General features: G+C 47.0%; 1 protein-coding gene across 6 annotated transcripts in view; it reads left to right on the forward strand.

Annotated features, from left to right (window-relative positions):
• The window catches only part of TRAF2 (TNF receptor associated factor 2), a 40,298-nt gene that overhangs the window by 8,577 nt on the left and 13,881 nt on the right, over positions 1-17,840 (forward strand). For 5 of the 6 annotated variants that reach the window (XM_061604300.1, XM_061604302.1, XM_061604299.1 and 2 more), the window contains exons 2-4: positions 6,870-7,090; positions 8,574-8,652; positions 10,046-10,144. In XM_061604300.1, coding sequence (XP_061460284.1) covers positions 6,870-7,090; positions 8,574-8,652; positions 10,046-10,144 — 399 coding nt within the window. Of the gene's footprint in view, positions 1-6,869; positions 7,091-8,573; positions 8,653-10,045; positions 10,145-17,840 lie in introns of those variants that run through there. The other variant, XM_061604304.1, reaches the window with a different exon arrangement.

Here is a 17,840-nt window from a genome sequence, read left to right on the forward strand (position 1 = left end):
ATACTCCCCAACGAACAGAAAGTCTTTTAAGGTGCCACATGATTCATCATTGTGTTTTCTAAATAGTGTTGCTTCTCTGCCATGGCAAACCCAATATGGAAACATGTTGGGGGTAGGGGAAGAGTGATCCCTCTGCTTTAAGTAGTACCATTTGTTTATATAGAAGTGATCTGCGCATGGTTCCGTTAGAAAAGTGTCTGCCGTTCCCTCAGATAATGAGAGTTGAAGTTAGTGTGAATTGGTTTATAGCTTCTTTCTGTGTTTGCACATGAGTAGCCACACAGCAGGCATAGAATTGCACCCCAATCTTCATAACTAGCCCAGTGACTAAAATAAAAAACTGGAAGGTTGATCAAGCCAGTGGCTTTATTAAAAAAAAACCTCCCAGGTATTTCCAAAAAATGAAACTGCAGATACCAGATGACAATCTTTGTGTGTGTGTACAGTAAGTTATGTGGCTGGCATGCTGCTTGCTCTGTTCTCCCCGCCAGTGTGTTAGAATTTAAACGTTGTGACATATATATACTGTATTTATAAAACATAAATTTGTATATCTGTTGGTCAACATGCATGTTTTGTTACTGTCTAAAAAAGAGAGCAAATCTTGTCCATGAAAGCAGTTGGGTTTTGCTGGGCCACAGGTAACCTATTATATTTCAAGGGGCTAACTCACTGGGACTATAAATTAGATTGGGAAAGGAAGAAAGAGAGAGTCTTATCCTGACCAGTATAAAAATGCCTTTGAAACCAAATGGAACAGGCTGAGTTCTTTTTTTTTAAAGATGTAGGATTGTACCTGACCCATTGATATCAATGGACAAGTTAGTCAAGTCCATTTATTTATTGGGTCTACTATTGCTTAGTCCCATTGAACTCAATGACGCTTGTACCTGACTTTCTCCTAGGTAAATGTATAGGATTGCATTCTTGCTTTTTAATCTATTTCCTGATTCAGCATATATATCCCAATGCCTTAATTCTCATTGAAACCAAATGAAATAGGTTAGTCATGATCTATGGACGCCTTAACTGCTTTCTTTGGGACTTCTGAATACTTTTAGCTGGATTGGTGCCATTACATAATTAAAGAAGTAAAGTTCCAAGTGAGATATGCATACAACTAGATTTGCATTAATTGTATATAAAGGGTGTGATCCAGTGCTTATAAGTTTAAGTTATTAATTAATTAAACATAAAAGTTTAATTGATTTGAAATGAGTACTTGAGTGTGTTCTTAAATTTCAGCCACTAAATTTGCTGGGGTTTTCAGGCACTTAACTTTGCTTGGATTTCAAATAATTGGCTCACTAGGCATTCACCCTCACCATTTTTCTATAATGTGCAGATTACTTTCATTATATGTATACAAAATTAAAGTGAACATCAAATATTTTAAAGGTGTTCTGTTTTTAAGATGTTTTAAGTGTTTTATCGCTTGTTTGCCGCTCTGGGGTCCTTCTGGAGGAAGGGCAGGATATAAATTTAATAAATAAATAAATAACTGCGCAACATAGTGAATGTATTAATGTGCACTTTGCTGTTTTTATATAGCCCATTAATTTGAGTAGCATTTTTCTCTTGTGTGTTTTGCCGATCAATACCTATCACGTAACAGTGTTCATCTCGTACTACAAAGTGGGCTCCCCCCTTGCCCCATTTTTTCAGGTAGGGCATTTTCCCTCATCCTCAATTTCCTTTGTGAATTTAGGGTTGAGGCTTGACTCTATGCCCCCACTATAGGCCTGGCATAATTCCTTTTTTAAAGTTGCTTCTAGAATAACTATATTGCTATATAGTAGAAGTACCTGTGGTTATTTGCTACTGCAGTAATATTTATTAGTACCTTAAAAGAACAGAATAGCTTTCTTTAAAGATAACCTAACATAATCTTTATCTCATCTATCTCTCTGTGGGGGAAAGACATAAAAATAAGTCCCCCTCCCCCAAGGGAAATCATCACATCCTGAATCTCCCAACCTGTAAAGGTTATGTTTTAACACCCCCACAGTGTTAAATGCTGAAATTGCTTACTCAGGGAAAGGTTGCAATAAGGATTCCGTTATTTCTAGTATTGCTTTTTTATGACTTGTGCTATTCACAGTAACTTTATACAAAGAATTCCTTTTTTTGTTTCCTGGAGAAGGAATATGGAGATATGGTAGCCATGTTCCCTGAAAAATCCAGATTATATATCTGTATATTGAGGGCATGTGTGAGATGGCCAAAGGGTGATATTCTGTACTTGTTCAGTAAATCTTTTCCTTGTATATCTTGCTAATTTTCATGTAATCCTTCATGATTCAGTCTTGTTTCATATCCTTTCAGTATTGTCTAATGCTGGTAAATCATTTGGCTGGGAAATGGATTGAGTCGCCCTCCTTTTTTGGTGTTTGCTAACGAATGTCATTCTAGTAGAGAGTGAACAAGAAATTACATTTCAAAATCCAGTTAGTGATTTCTGGGTATTTGAAAACTGAACTCCATTGTCAAGACCCAACAAGGTGAGAGGCTCTTCTCCTTAGTTATTGAATGTAAATTGAAGAGTATTGTCTTCAGTTTCTCTAATCCAAATGGTTCTTACTGGGCCCGGTCTTAACAATGTAGTGTGTAAGCTTCTGAGTTATGCAGAATTCTTCCATAATGTGGATTGGGAAGGCAGCTGATTCTTGGCTGGCTGGGGCGATGGTGGTTGTGGCCATGGAGACAGAATAGATAAAGCAGCATCTTCTGTTGTGGCTGTCCTCTGTCGTAGCAGCATGCAAACTGCTGAATTTCATAGAACTTTGTCTTGTAAGCTAAAAACCTCCCTAATAATATTAGCAAAAGATAGTCGAGACGCAACTTGAGACAGTGCATTTGTAGTGTTCAAAGGCTTCTGAACAGCAAAGCGTTTGGAATAGCAGCAGCTGTAGGCGGGCACATGCACCTGTTGGAGGGAACCCTGGTTTCCGGTATGGCTTCTTGCTGTTGTGCTGCAAGGGTTGTCTGTGCCATATTGATGCCTGCAATGGGAACCACCAGTGGGACGACATGTGAAGAGTTTTGTTATAAGCACATGAACCTTTTACCTCGTCAGGCCATTGTCCTAGTACAGACTCATTTCTTTAGCAGTGACTCTTTTGGGCAGAGCGTTGCTACTTGAGATTTTTAGCTAAACATCCAAGGGATTTAATCCTCAACTGTCTACATGAAAAGTGTGTGCTCTAGGGTGTGACCACTAGAGTATAACCACACTCTTGCTCAGAGTTGAGCCCCCCCCTTCCACCTGTTTGCTTAGGCACCTAAAAATTTGGTGCTGGTACCTGCTTCTTTCCATTTCTCCCTATCCCCATGTTAGCTGATTATGTGTTAAAAACAAATTGATGCTTCGTTTCTTAAAACTGGATCCCAGCACAATGGAAAGAGATTTTTCTACTCCTAGCATTACTTAGTTTAGTGCCTTGTTTGTTGTTTGATTTATAATAATAATAATATAATAACATTTCCTTTGTGAGTCGCCTATCTGGCCGACCAAACAGCCACTCTAGGCGACGTACATTACCACAACAGAATACAATATCAAATCCGAATTACAAAAAAAAAAAAAAAACAGCATTAAACTAAATAACATTAAAAACTGACTTGCCCCCCGGCGACCCCATAGACCTGCCTGAATAGCCAGGTCTTCAAGGCCCGGCGGAAACCTATCAGGGAGGGGGTGTGGCGAAGATTGAGAGGAAGGGAGTTCCAGAGGGTGGGGGCCACAATCGAAAATGCCCTCTCTCTGGTCCGTACCAGCCTAGCTGTTTTAACTGGTGGGACCGAGAGAAGGTCTTGTGTGGCTGATCTTGTCACGCGGCATAGTTGGTGATGCTGGAGGCGCTCCTTCAGATAAACTGGGCCGGAACCGTATAGGGCTTTAAAGGTCAATACCAACAACTTGAATTGGGCCCGGTAAACAACTGGTAACCAGTGTAGATCTATTAATACCGGGATGATGTGATCGCGGCGGCGGCTGTTCTTAATAAGGCGCGCCACCGCATTCTGTATCAGCTGTAATTTCCGGACCGTCTTCAGGGGTAACCCCACGTAGAGCGCATTACAGTAGTCTAAGCGAGAGGAGACCAGGGCATGTATCACCCGTGGGAGCAGATGGACAGGAAGGTAGGGTTGCAGCCTCCGTATCAGATGTAATTGATACCAAGCCGCCCGGCTCACTGCTGAAACCTGAGCCTCCATGGACAGCTGGGAGTCAAGAATGACCCCAAGGCTGCGGACCTGGTCTTTCAGGGGCAATTTTACCCCATTGAACACCAGGTCTATATCTCCCAACCTTCTCTTATCCCCCACAAGCAACACCTCGGTCTTGTCAGGGTTCAGCTTCAGTCTATTCCTTCCCATCCATTCACTGACGGAATCCAGGCACTTGGACACGGTCTCCACAGCCAACTCTGGTGAGGACTTAAACGAGAGATAGAGCTGAGTGTCATCCGCATATTGGTGACACTGCAGCCCAAATCTCCTGATGATGGCTCCCAGCGGCTTTACATAGATGTTAAATAGCATGGGGGAGAGGATAGATCCCTGTGGCACTCCACAATTGAGAGGCCAAGGGTCTGAAACCTTATTCCCCAATGTCACCTGTTGATGTCTATCTGAGAGATAGGAACGGAGCCACCATAAAACAGTGCCCCCTATTCCCATTCCCCCCAGGCGATCCAAAAGGATACCGTGGTTGACGGTATCAAAAGCCGCTGAGAGATCCAGGAGGACGAGGAATGTATATTCTCCCCTATCCAACGCCCTCCTCATATCATCCACCAGGGCGACCAAGGCTGTTTCAGTTCCATGTCCAGTCCGGAAGCCCAATTGGAATGGATCTAGATAATCTGCTTCCTCCAAGTATGTCTGTAACTGTTTGGCCACCACCCGCCCCTCCTCCCACCAGGAGCCCAGGCGGCACCTTTGTTGTTGTGCACCTGTATTGCACAGGAAGGGGGAAGTGTGCATGTGTGGGTGCCTCTACATCAGCAAGAGAGCTGTGGTCAGACACCAGGACCAGGGCAAAACACGGAGCGCTAGAAGCATGCTTAAAAAGCAAATAAAACCTGAAATTCACAAGATGTTTGTTTCTGCCCCCTCAGTCAACTACACAAGCTTTGATTGGACATGCCAAGGATTGAATTTGGGATATTTTTATATGCAGAGCAGGTGCTGTGCCACTGAGCTCCAGCTCTGCTGGAAGATTAAGAACACAGCTATTTGTACGGTCATGCTATTTGTACCCAGGATCCTAGGCTGTGGAAAGCACAGGAGACAGCCCTGCTTGTTCTCCCACTAACTGCTTTCTTGGTAAGCTACCCAAAATATTTTGGTTCCTGGCCAGTGCTGGGCACTGAATAAGTTGGTGTTCCTTTCCAAGTTTAGTCTGAATGATTATTTTATGGTTGATTTGTAACCCAGAAAAGAAAAACATTTCATTACCCTTAACCAAATACAACTTGAAAAGAACAGAGTTAAGGTAAAACATCCAATTATAAATTGTATAAACAAATATTTTAAATTTTCCATAGAATAAAATGAACAGCATATATAAATATAAGGCAGGCATTTCTTTATTCCACTTATAGGCTGTTGCAAATTAAAAACAAGTGCTCCTAAAATCTTAATGGCCACAATGCATTTCAACATTTTTGTCTTTGCCAGTGACCAAATATTTAGTCCTCATGCTTCTTCAGAAAAAGAAAATCATACTGGAATTCTGATACAGACATCCAGACAATTTGAAAAAATCTTTGCAAAGCCATAGGGTCAATTTTTTTCTTTAAAATAAGAAATTTATTTTTTAATTATCTCAACTTATAGCCCACACATCACAGAAGGGTCCCAGGGCATGTAACACAAATACCACAATCAAAACAAGTACAGATTATGTTAAAAAAATAAAGTAAAACCACAGAACTGACCAATAACACAGTTAACAGAACAGCTGTGCAGGAGGAGGGAGGACATCCACTCAGCGAAAGGCCTCTTGGCGAAGAGGTGCACCTTGACCAATCAAAAGAATGTAAGCCCAGCTCTGCAGCTAGATCAGGCCAGTTCAGGCCAGACAAGATTGGGATACTGTTGACAAAGCAGGCTGGAAGCTGCTTCACGATCCCTTTGCAGGGAAGGAGAAGCTTTCTTTGGGCACAAAGTAGAATTGACAAGAAGTGACAGAGGCTGCTAGTGGTAGCTATTAGCAATAACAGATAAGGCAAGCCTCCACATACAAGTGCAATCTGCCTCTGGATGTCACAGCTGGGGATGTCGCATCACCTTTGTGCCCTGCTTTTGTGGCAGGCTGCTATTGATGGTGTCATTGTAGACTGATGGATCTTGCTCTGATCTTGCCATGAATCGTACTTGCTATTTTCTCGCAGTCCCTGTTTGGCTGGGAGTGTGGGTGCCTTTCCCACAATGTTGTGTGTATCTGGTGATACGCTAAGCTGTTTGCGCGTTGCGTTACCTCATAGCTTTCTACATCCAGCCCTGCAAGTGCGTCCTTTGAGAAATGGGGTCAGCTTTTTAGACCATTACAGCTAAACAGCTGAACTTTGGAGCCTAGTTTGCTTCAGACTATTCCCACACGCCTCTGGATGCAAGCCTGTCATTCAGTGTATTAGTACAGCCATGGTGGTGGGTGACTGCAGCACTGCAGAGCGTGAGGCAAGGTCTTGAGCTCACTCTTGGCCACAGTTGCCGAAACACGCCACTAGTTGTAGGCCAAACTCTGCAGGCCCCTAAGCTCAATGTGTGGTGTGGGGAGATGCTTGATGTTAATTGCAGACACAACCTTTTTTTAAAAAAGGATCTTAGGTGTGGACCTAAAGTGTTTCTCTTTCTTCCAGGGTCGTGAAGGCCTCGTCGATGTCCTGGTTCACATGGCAGCAGTAAACTCGACTCCCCCCGGCTCTCTCGATGCAAACCAGCCTGGGTTTCCAAAGGAGATCTTGGGCACCGAATTAGAGGGCAAATACCTGTGTTCAGAGTGCAGGAATATTTTGAGGCGGCCATTTCAAGCCCAATGTGGTCATCGCTATTGCTCCTACTGCTTGAAGAAAATTATAAGGTATCTTCTTTTTGCTTTGGATAAAGGCAAGGCTTGGTATGCGCATAGGCACGCTCATAGGTGAGGGGGTACACCAGACCGCTTCAGGCACCAGGCGGGGCGTGTATGACTAAATGGCCCTGCATTGAAAAAGATTCCTTGCATACAGAAGACTAATTTACTGGGAAGGAAGCTAGGCCTAGAACCCTCTTCCCTGATGTATTAATTTTCCATGTGGATCCCTGTTTTTCCATGTGGAAGTGTTCCCCTGTTGAATTTCCCTTAGGCAGTCCGAAGTGGTACAACCCAGAAACAGGTTTATCGCTTGGCCAGCTGTATGTGTGAACTAGACCTGGGGATTGGGCTTGCTAGTTGAGAAATATTTCAGTATGGGAAAGCAGCTGTGTGGTGTGCTCCTAGGGCAAGGCCTGGTCCTTGGGAAGGCTTCCCTTTGCCTCCATTTTAATCACAGAGCTAACCAAGAAACTGGCTCCCAAGGACTGGCCGAAGCAGAGGCAGCCACCAGCACGTCTGTGTGTCAGTGAATGTTTCTGTTTTCTTACTTCGCCCCTTTCCCTGCAGAACAAAAATGTCATGCAGCTAATAACTTTGCAAAGAAGTTACTAGTCTATTTGTTTCATGTTCCTGTGTTAGTCATTCTGGTGGCTGGATAAACTGATAACAGAAGAAGCAACTCGCTTCCATTTCACAAAAAACTTCTCAACCTGGCTGTCCGGATGCAGTTCAGCTTGAACTGAAAGAATCCAACTGGCCACTTTCAAACTCCTGTTGAAAACCTGAGGCAGCTTCTTTGTTTCTTACATCTCTATGTTGCAACTTCTTGGGATCGGTTTCAGTTGATGTGGCCTGATGATATGGACAAGGTGCTTGCGACGGTGCAGCCAGCAACGTGTCTTCTCGACCCTTGCCCTTCTTGGCTTATGAAAGCTTGCCAAGGGGGTTTGACTGAGTGGACCCAGGGTGTGGTCAACGCATCATTGCGGGAGGGAAACAGGCAGTGATCTGACCACTCCTGAAAAAGCCCACCCTGAACCCATTGGTTTCTGACAACTGCTGCCTGGTCACAAATACCCCTTTTTAGGGAAGGTGATTGAGAGGGTTGTGGCATAGTAAGTGCAAGTACTCTTGGATGAAACAGATTATCTTGACCCATTCCAATCTGGGTTCAGGCCTGGTTATTGGACTGAATTGGCCTTGGTCGCCATGATGGATGACCTTTAGCGGGAAAGGACAAGGGGAGTGTGACCCTGTTATCCTTTATTTTATTTATTTTATTATTTGATTTATACCCCGCCCTTCCTCCCGGCAGGAGCCCAGGGCAGCAAACAAAAGCACTAAAAACTTTAAAACATCATAAAAACAAACTTTAAAACACATTGGGCCCTGTCTGTATTTCATTGGCCTCACTCTGTAGCTGACTTTGACGTCCATCCTGAAGCATTCTGCGTTTGATCGCTTTCGTCTGCTTTGCTTCCCTTGTCAGCTCGGGGCCCCAGAAGTGTGCAGCCTGTATTCAAGAAGGGATATACGAAGAAGGTGTTTCAATTTTGGAAACTGGCTCTGTAAGTAAAGACGTGCTGAAGAACTGATCATGAAGGAGAGGGTCTTCCTCTCATCACTGCAGATGAGTGATGCAACCAATCTCCAAGCCCTCAAAGGACTTGCTCTACATTTAATATACACTTATTCTGCTGTTCTTTCAACGTGCTCTGGGCAGCAAACGTGGTCTCTCTCTCTCTCTCTCTCTCTCTCTCTCTCTCTCTCTCTCTCTCTCTCTCTCCACCTTTTACCCGCACAAGAGCCCTGTGAGGTGTTCTGGCCAAGTTCTCATTTTACAGATGGCAAGAGGCTTGTAGAGTGGAAGCTGCTTTTGAAACCTCTTAGCAAGTTTGTGCCCGATATGAGATTTATACAAGGACATTCCTGTCTTGCACTTTTAGTCTGTGTGCTCCTATGTCAACACCTTGAGGGAACAGAGGCTGCTGGCAAATGCCTTGCTGGGCCAACTGTTCTGATCTTGTTTCCCAAAATTTCAGCTCTTACCCTTAGAGCAGACCTTGAACCGGAGACCTGGTGGGGATGTCAGGGTCAGGGTGGGCATTCAGCTGGTGTCCTTTCCCCAAGGAAGGGTTTGCAGGCAGCCTGGCAAGGAAGTTAGTTTGTTTATTTATCAAATTAATATCCTGCCCTTCCTCCCATTTCCCTCATTCCAGTAGGCTAGAGTAGAACAGTGGCACCCCTTGACAACTCCCCCCCCCGATAAAAGCTTTTGGACTTTGCCTGCTCACTGGTTGTAAGCAATAAAAGCAGGACTGTGGAGTCGGAGTCAGAAGCAATTTTGGGTGGAGTCGGAGTCGGTAGAAATGTACCGACTCCGGCTTCAAAATAAATGTTGATTGACAAATTTTTTAAAATATAAATTCAAAATGTCAAAGAAGCTTCCCATGAAGTCAGCTGTATTTGAGCATTTAACCATAACTCAAGATGGAAAACATTTTGTGTGTCAGTGTATGACACAGGACCCAGATGAAGACAAATGCTGTGATGCCAAGATCAGCGCATATTCAGGCAGCGATAAAAATGCTCCTACGAGAGCTTCCAATTTAAAAAGACATTTACAGCCCCTTCCAGGGCTGTGGAAGCAATTTTGGGTGGAGTTGGAGTCGGACAGTAGAAAAATAGAGGAGTCAGAGTCAAAGGTTTGGTGTACTGACTCCACAGCCCTAGATAAAAGAGGCTCTCTTACTGTTGTCTCTCTCTTCTCCAGTCTGCAATGGGCAGGAGCCGGCTCAGTCACCTGTGCAACATACCTTTGGGGGGGGTGGATTTTGAGGGAATTAGGAGCTGTTCTCTCCCCCCCTGCCAGATTGTTGTCTGTATAAGAAAACTGTTCCTCGTGCTACTTAAAATTCAATATGTCTGTAGGTGTAACATTTCTCCCCCCCCCCTTTTGAGGCTTTCCCAGACAATGCGGCCCGACGGGAAGTGGAGAGTCTGCCAGCTATCTGCATCCACAAGGGCTGTACGTGGAAAGGGACGCTCAAGGAATATGAGGTAAAGATCCGAGTGAGACTAGACTGGTGCTCCTCTCTCTTTATAACTGTTGATGCTTAATGTTTTAAATTGTTTATATTGTTTTAAATTTTAAAATTGTGTTTTAAATTGTTTTTAAAATTATGTGTTTTAAATTGTATATTTGTTTTAATGTTTTTGATTGCTGTAAACCACCCAGAGAGCTTCAGCTATCGGGCGGTATACAAGTGCAATAAATAAATAAATAAATAAATAAAGGCAAAATCTTGGAAACTGGCTTCTCTCATCCGTCAAAGCCTGGAGGGGAACTTCCCTCTTGGTCTGAATGCCAGAGCCAGGGCTGGGACTGCCCTACTAATGTGGGTGTGTAGAAAAAGCACAGGATGTGGTCCTGGGCGCAGGATTTGACTGTCTGAAAATCTCTGCTTCCATTAAGGAACAAGCTTCTACCCCCTACAGAAGCAAACGGCACGCTTAAAAATAATTGGATGATGTCCGGCGAAATATCAGAAGCAAGAGGAGGGACTGAATAAGAGTTCTGGATGCCAATTGGTGGGGTTTTGTTATTCAGCGCTGTGCTGCTCTTGAGGACTAGTAGAAGGAGGACCCTTGATATGAAATAGATGCCCTGCATGTCTTTTTAATTAGCACAATCTGCAGGTTGTACAGTGGGCAGGTTATGGAATTCCGCTGCTCTTGGCACCTGTTTCGGTTGGCGCGGTGTGGAATCCTTTTTTCCTTTCTTTCTTAGTACATCTGAGCTGTATATTTTGTCCTACTCTTGCTAAGGTGGGAGCAGGATTGTGCCTGCTGGGTACACCCTCCATGTCAGCAAGCCGGCTTTGTGAGAGGGCTCCGTATAGACAGACAGTTCTGCCCTCACCATTGAGAACTGTGGCTCAGTCCCGAGGAAGAGTCCTCTGACTGCACAGCCTTTTCTTACTGATGCCGAATGTGTGACCTCCTCTGGCTGCACATCCTGGTGAAGCGTGGCTAATGGGCGCAATCTTGTCCGCTGCGCATGCGAACCCCCCTCCTCAGCTTCTTTTTGTTGTTGTGTAATCATGAGGCTTCTGGTGTTAGGAGTTTATGAATGTTTACCTTATTGGGAGAGAGCCAGGCAATGCGGCCCTGTTGGTTCTCCTTCATCTCTCGGTGGCTTTTGACATCATTGACCATGGTGGTCTTCTGGAGTGGCTGGTGGGCACTGGAGGTAGCCCACTGCAGCTGTCCCGCTCCTACCTGCAGGGTTGCTCGGCTCCATGGCGTTTGGGCTGTGGCTCCCACGAGGGTCCATGCTGTCTCCCGTGCTGTTTAGCATCCATGTGACACTGGTGGGAGCTGCCATCCATGGGTTTGGAGCAAGGTGTCCTCAGTGATGACAAGCAGCTCTGTGTGTCCGTCCCACCTGAACCAGCAGAGGCTGTGAAGGTGTTGGGACAGGTGTCCGGAGGCAGTGATGGGCAGGATGGGGGCCAATAGGCTGAATCCTGATAAGGTAGAAGTCCTGGGTGGGTGGTTTCCGGGTCTGGGAATTTGGTGTATGGCCTGTTTTGGGAGGGGAACTGGATCCTAGTCTGGGAGCACTCCTGGATTCCAACTAGTCACTAGAATCCCAGGTGGCTTTGGTGGCTAGGGGTGCTTCTGCTGAGCTGTGGCTGTTCCTGGACAGCCTGGCCTCGGTTGTCCATGCTCAGGTGACTCCTTGCCTGGACTACTGTAATGCAGTCTGTGTGGGGCTGTCTTTGAAGACAGACTGGAGGCTGCAGTTAGTGTGGAATGCGGCTGCTAGGCTGGTAAGTGCGGAAGCCCGATGGGGCCATTTATTTATTTATTTATTGAATTTATTAGTCGCCCATTTGGCTGGTTATCCATACGTCACTTCCAGTGAGCTGGTTGCCAGTGAGCTACCAAGCCCAATTCACGGTGTCAGTACTAGCATGGAAAGCCCCAAATGGCTTTGGACTCAAGTACCTAATGAAGTACCTCAGTGTCAACCCTCTCGGGTCCTATTCAGTGATGGCTCCCCTCCCCCTTTGTGGAATGTCCTCCCTGGTGACATGCGTCTTTCTCTGTCACTATTGACTTCTAAGAGGAACTGTTTACCCAGGGCATTTAATGGCTGAAGGAGACTGTTTCTGGCAATCTGGAGATCGCTAGATGAATAATATTTTTATCTGTTAACTATTTTTTAGAATGTTTTTGTCTCTGTTTTTTAAAATGCTTTCTTTTTGTGGTTAAATTGTTTTGTTGATGAGTTTTGAAACTGTGAGGTCCTTTGGCAGGAAGGGCGGAGTATAAATTAAATTATTAATAATAATGATTTACTATTTTAGGGGTGAGGGGTTGCAGTGCAGCCTCAAGAGCTGTTTTTGACTGTCGCAAACATATTTTCCTCTTTTGAATTTCTTCCTTGTGTCTTGAGATGACTAGACTCTCCCAGGTCCTTTATGTTCTGCCTTCTGGGTCAGTGTCTGAGAAAGGGGAAGATTCTGCCTTGAGTGCAGAAGTCTCTTGTTTGGCCCCGGGCATCTCCAGGTAGGGCCGGGAGGGAGCGCCCTGGAGAGCCACTGCTGCCAGTCAGTGTAGGCAGTACTGAGCTAGATGCACCAATGGCCTGACTTGATATAAGGCAGCAGCCGCCTCTGTTTCTAAAGCTGCTTCCAGTGGCTTGGCATCCTCCGTTGGGGAGAGACTGGAGCTCGTGCTTAGGGTCTTAGCTTGTGCCCAGGCACCGCGTGACAGGCAAGGAACGTGGACAGCTTCCTCATTTATTCTGAGTCAGACCACTGGTCTGCCTAGCCGAGTACTGTCTGCACCAGCCTTCCCCAACCTGGTGTCCGCCCCCCCCCCAGTGGGAGTCGTTGTCCAAAATCTCTGGAGGGGGCCGTCGCTTGGGGAAGGCTGCTCTACCCCGACTAGCAGTGGCTTTCCCTGGAATCTTTTTTGAAATGGAAATGGGCTGCCTTCAGGTTGATCCTGACTTAGAGGTTTCATGGCAGTATTCAGAAAGGGCTTACCATTGTCTTCCTCTGAGGCTAAGAGGCAGTGACTGGCCCAAGGTCACCCAATGAGCTTCATGGCTGTGTGGGGATTCAAACCCTGGTCTCCCAGGTCATAGTCCAACACTCACCACTGTGCCACACTGGCTCTCAAAATGGAAATGGCCTGCCTTCAAGTTGATCCCTACTTATGGCGACCGTATGAATGGGGTTTTCATGGTAAGAGTATTCAGAGGGGGTTGACCATTGCCTCCCTCTGAGGCTAGTCCTCCCCAGCTGGCCAGGGCCTGCTCAGCTTGCCACAGCTGCATAAGCCAGCCCCTTCCTCGTCCGCAACTGCCAGCTGGGGGGCAACTGGGCTCCTTGGGACTCTGCAGCTTGCCCACGGCTGCACAGGTGGCAGGGCACGTAACCCCTGAGCCACTCCCTGTGGGGTGATCTTTAGCTGGTCCTTGACGCCCAGGAGACACGAGCGGGGATTTGAACTCACAGGCTCTGGACTCCCAGCCAGGCTCTCCTCCCCACTGTGCCATACCAGCTGTGGAATCTTTTTTACCTGGGACCAAACCAGGGTCCTTTTGCGTGCTAGGCCTGTGCTCTTCCCTTTAGGAGACTGCTGTCAGTCAGAATGAACAGGAGCAGGTGCGATGGACCAATGCAGGGGTGGTTGTATGTCTTTAGGGCTCCTTCCTGGGTGGCGATCTGTGGAGAGTGGGAATGGCTCAGGTGGGAGCAACAGGACCAGCAAGGAAGGGCCCAGTTCAAGTGGTGTAATCAGGATTGGGAGTAAATTCACCAGCGGAGCCAGGCTGTTGCAGTCAGGGACACGCTTCATATTTTTGAGCGTCACGGCTTCCAGCTTGGAAAGTCCCTGGCCGAGCCCTTCACAGGCAGGGCCTCCTGGAAAGTCCCTAAAATATTTGTTTATTATTCAGCTCGAGAGGCTGTTGAGTTGTGCAAGGGAAAAGCACTTCTGTCTCTGTCTGTGTCCGTCCTCAGATCCAGAGATCAAGCCTTGTGTGGCTGTTCTTGTCTTGTCCTCTGACACGGGGGAGGGGAGGGGAGGGGAGGGAAGCAGCCCCCCACCTCACGAGCTGCCAAGTCTGCCCATGCTCTGGTTTCTTCCTTGTTGCTTTCCCTTGAGCGATTGCGTCTGAAAAACAAAAGCCCGGTCTTGCCATTCTCGGTTGTCTCAAAGCCCCAAAAAGCAGCTGCGGAGAGCCATTCATAATCTCCTGAAGTGCCACAGCTGGATTTATGCCAGCCCCCTGCCCTGGACCTTGGGGGGCTGTGGGAATTTCCAAAGAGTCACCCTTTCCTCTACCTGGTAACAGCCACCCTCTTTTGTGTCCTTGGCTCAACAAGCCAATCAGCAGTGCCTGGATGGAGCTCTGTAAGCCCTGGCGTTGACCTGTGCAAATGTCTCGCCCTGATGAAATGTTGATAGCAGCTTATAAATGAGGGGACACCAGATGGTGAAACCTCCTAGGTCAGGCAGGATGCTCAATAGACAGGGAAGGGATCTTCAGCGCTTTGTGTGTGGTTTCATTTTTGTTTCGTTTTGTTTCCAGCATTTAAAGCCTGCCTTTGTCCCCCCCTTTCCCCACGTCTATTGGAATAAAACAAATAAGAGTCTTGTGGCATCTTAGACTGACACATTTCCACAAGATTTCCTGTTGGTTTGCTGCAACGCGCTACCATGGCTATCCCTCAGGAGATCATCACCGCAGAACCAGAATGCTCTCCTTTGGTGAGGGTGGTGCCCTCCCTGAGTCTAGGTTCCTCTTAATAGGAGTAGTAAAAATTAGGGGGAGTGTCCGATCCCAATCCCGATCCCCTCTGGGGAGCCAGTGGTATTGGGAAATTTATTTATTTATTTATTGGATTTATTAGTCGCCCATCTGGCTGGCTGCCCAGCCACTCTGGGCGATGTACAACATAGGCATACAATAGGTAGGCATTAAAAATCTAAAAACAATGAAGATAAAATCTAAAAGGACACAAGAAGAGCTTTGCTGGGTCAGACCAAAGATCCAAGGAAAACGGCCTCTGCTTGTTGTAGCTGCTGCGGCAGATTAACATCAGTAGCGTGGGAGATGAGTTTTGGCAGGTTTCAGATATGTAAGTGGGAGGCTGGAAAGTCCCAGCAAGGTACATACTCATATTCATTCTTTCCCTTCCCTCCTCCATGTGTGAATGTGGGCGTGCCCACACATCACCCTCCCCCATTAACCTTTGCAGTCTGCAGCTTGTGATAGGTCTCTTCCCCCCCCCATGCCATCTTAATGGAATTGAGGCAGTGCAGAGAACCACGTGTCTCGCTGGAAATGGCATGTCCCACATTGAGTAACTCCCTCTTTAGAAAGAAGGGAAATAGCTCAGTGGTGCAACACCTGCTTTGCAGGCTGAAGGCTGCAGTTTAGGCCCAAACTACAGGGGGGGCAGGGCAGGGGGAGTGTCCCTGAACTGGCAGCCAGAGTAAGCAGCCCAGGGCTAGGCGGGTCTGTGGCCTGGTTCTGGTGATAAAGCCCTTGCAGTCGCTCCCATTGTGGATCCATTGCATACCCTCTTGAAGGGTTCAGTGGGAAGCAGCCTCTTGAGCCCAGCCTTAGTTGGGAGGGCAGGTGGCATTGAGCCAGGCCTGCAGAATGTCAAGAGCACCACTAGTCTGGCACCTGCTGTCCTCTGCCCTGCACATATTCTGTGGGCCTCTGCCATGTTCAGGCCTGTTGCCAGACGTTTTGTGCCCAAGGAGTGTGGGAAGCCTAGCAGAGTGTCAGTAGCCTGGCAATGCTAATGTTTTCTTAATTGTCCTCTGCTCATAACACATGTCGTTTTATACCACTTGAAGAAGCACACAGAGTCTTAGTGATCATTGGCCAGAAGACTGGAGCAGGAGGAGGAGGAGGAGGGAGCATGTTGCCTTTTGAGGAATCTCCTCAGTGGCTCACTAGATGTGCATGTTTTGTCTAGTGTCTCCCCACGCCAAAGGGCTAGGATTTTGCTGCGGATTAATGAAAGCTGAAAATTCAGAGCGGGGCTCTGAAATGACCCTGAAGGCCCTGGCTACAGCCCTCTTCTCCCCTCCTGGTGGTGCCACGGCTTGCTTCTTTCTTTTGGACACGCCATCTGTTCCTCTTGGCTCTGCTAACCTCGAAGGGCCACGGAGCAGCCCGCGGCGCAAGGATCTCTCCGTACTGTTCAGCCCAGGGAAGGGGTGCTGTGTTGTTGCTGCCTCAGTGCTTTCTCTGCTGTGAAAGGGTAGGGGTAAGGAGAAGGGAAGGGATCCCTTGCCTTGCAAGTAGCAGTGGCCTCCCAGGGAAGCAGGCAAGGGGGGCAAACAAGAATGGCAAATGGCACTTGTGTGTTGCGCTGTCCCCACAAGCTGGCTTTGCAAGAGAGGTTTTGCTGCTGTCCAGGAGTGGATTTAGCCCCTGCTGGAGCTGCACAGCATCCGCCTCCCTGCTGGCCGTGACACGATTCCAAGGCAGCCTTTGACCCCGGCCTGTAACACCTGTGATGTATATTTTTAGGACCCACCCTATTTTTTGTGATGTTGTGAATTTAGGTTGTATTTAACTGTTTTTAATGATGTGTCTTGAAACTGTTGTAACCTACCCTGGGGCCATTGGGTGAAGGGCGGCTGAAACATTTAAATCATCATCATCAATATCATCATCTTGTAGCTAGAGAAAAGTGGGGGATGCAGATAGGATACCCTTTTCCCGGCGGCAGCTTTGGTTGGTGCAAGTGCGTGAAAGCTTTTGAATACACAAAATTCCATGGCCAGCAGTCTCCTTACCTTTGCGTGGAGCGAATTTTGCTGCCGACTTGACCAGCAGGAGGCGCTGCCTGCTGGTGTGGTGGCTGCTTCTCCCAACACAGTTGGTCAGGTCCAGTCCCCCCCTGCCCCGCCCCAGTGGCATCGTTCTCTTCTGGGAGAGGAGGACAGAGGAAGCGCTAGTTGCAGAATGCTTCTCCCCTTGCGAAATAGTTGGTGCAAGGGGGTGGCAGGGGGCTCCTGGCCTTGGCCTTTCATGCGGGGTAGAGGGTGCGACCTTCCCTGACTTTTCCAGATATTGTAATCTGCTGCCACAGTTGTGGTCACTCCACTTGTTCAAGGCTGGAGAAAGACCACATGCCTGAATGTCCTCTTGCTACTGCCTTGCGCAAACTATCAGCCAGCTTCCTTGTTTTCAAGGCAAAAAGTCTTTACAAAGCAGCTTATAAATCAGTTTAAAATGGGGTGCAAATGTAGTTTAAAACAGTAAAGCACTTAGTAAAAACAAGCAATGCAATAAAAACAGCAGTTTAAAACAGGAGTCCAGTGAAAGCAAGCCATCAGTTATAAAAAGCCTTCTAAAGCAAGAACATGTCTAAAAACAGGAAGGGGTGGGGCTTGGCGAATCTCCCTGGGGAGCAAGGGCCACCACGGAGGAGGCCATGTCTCCGAGTCTGCCAGTCAGATCTTAGTGGATGACTGACAGGGCTGAGGCCAAGGCCTCTGATGCTGACCTCAAGGCTTGGAGGGTTCATGTGAGTGTACGGGATGTGCAACCTGGTTCCAAGTCCCCTGCTCTGGGATTTAAAAGCTCCATGCTGGCACTTAAATTGACAGTGGAAACAGTGGGCTATATCCAGCACTAGGCTTACGTAGAGTAGACCTATTGAAATTGGTGGGCATGGCTAATAATTGCAGTGGGTCTACTCTGAAT

Source organism: Rhineura floridana, chromosome 20 (genome assembly GCF_030035675.1).
Source record: "Rhineura floridana isolate rRhiFlo1 chromosome 20, rRhiFlo1.hap2, whole genome shotgun sequence".
Lineage (NCBI taxonomy): Eukaryota > Metazoa > Chordata > Lepidosauria > Squamata > Rhineuridae > Rhineura > Rhineura floridana.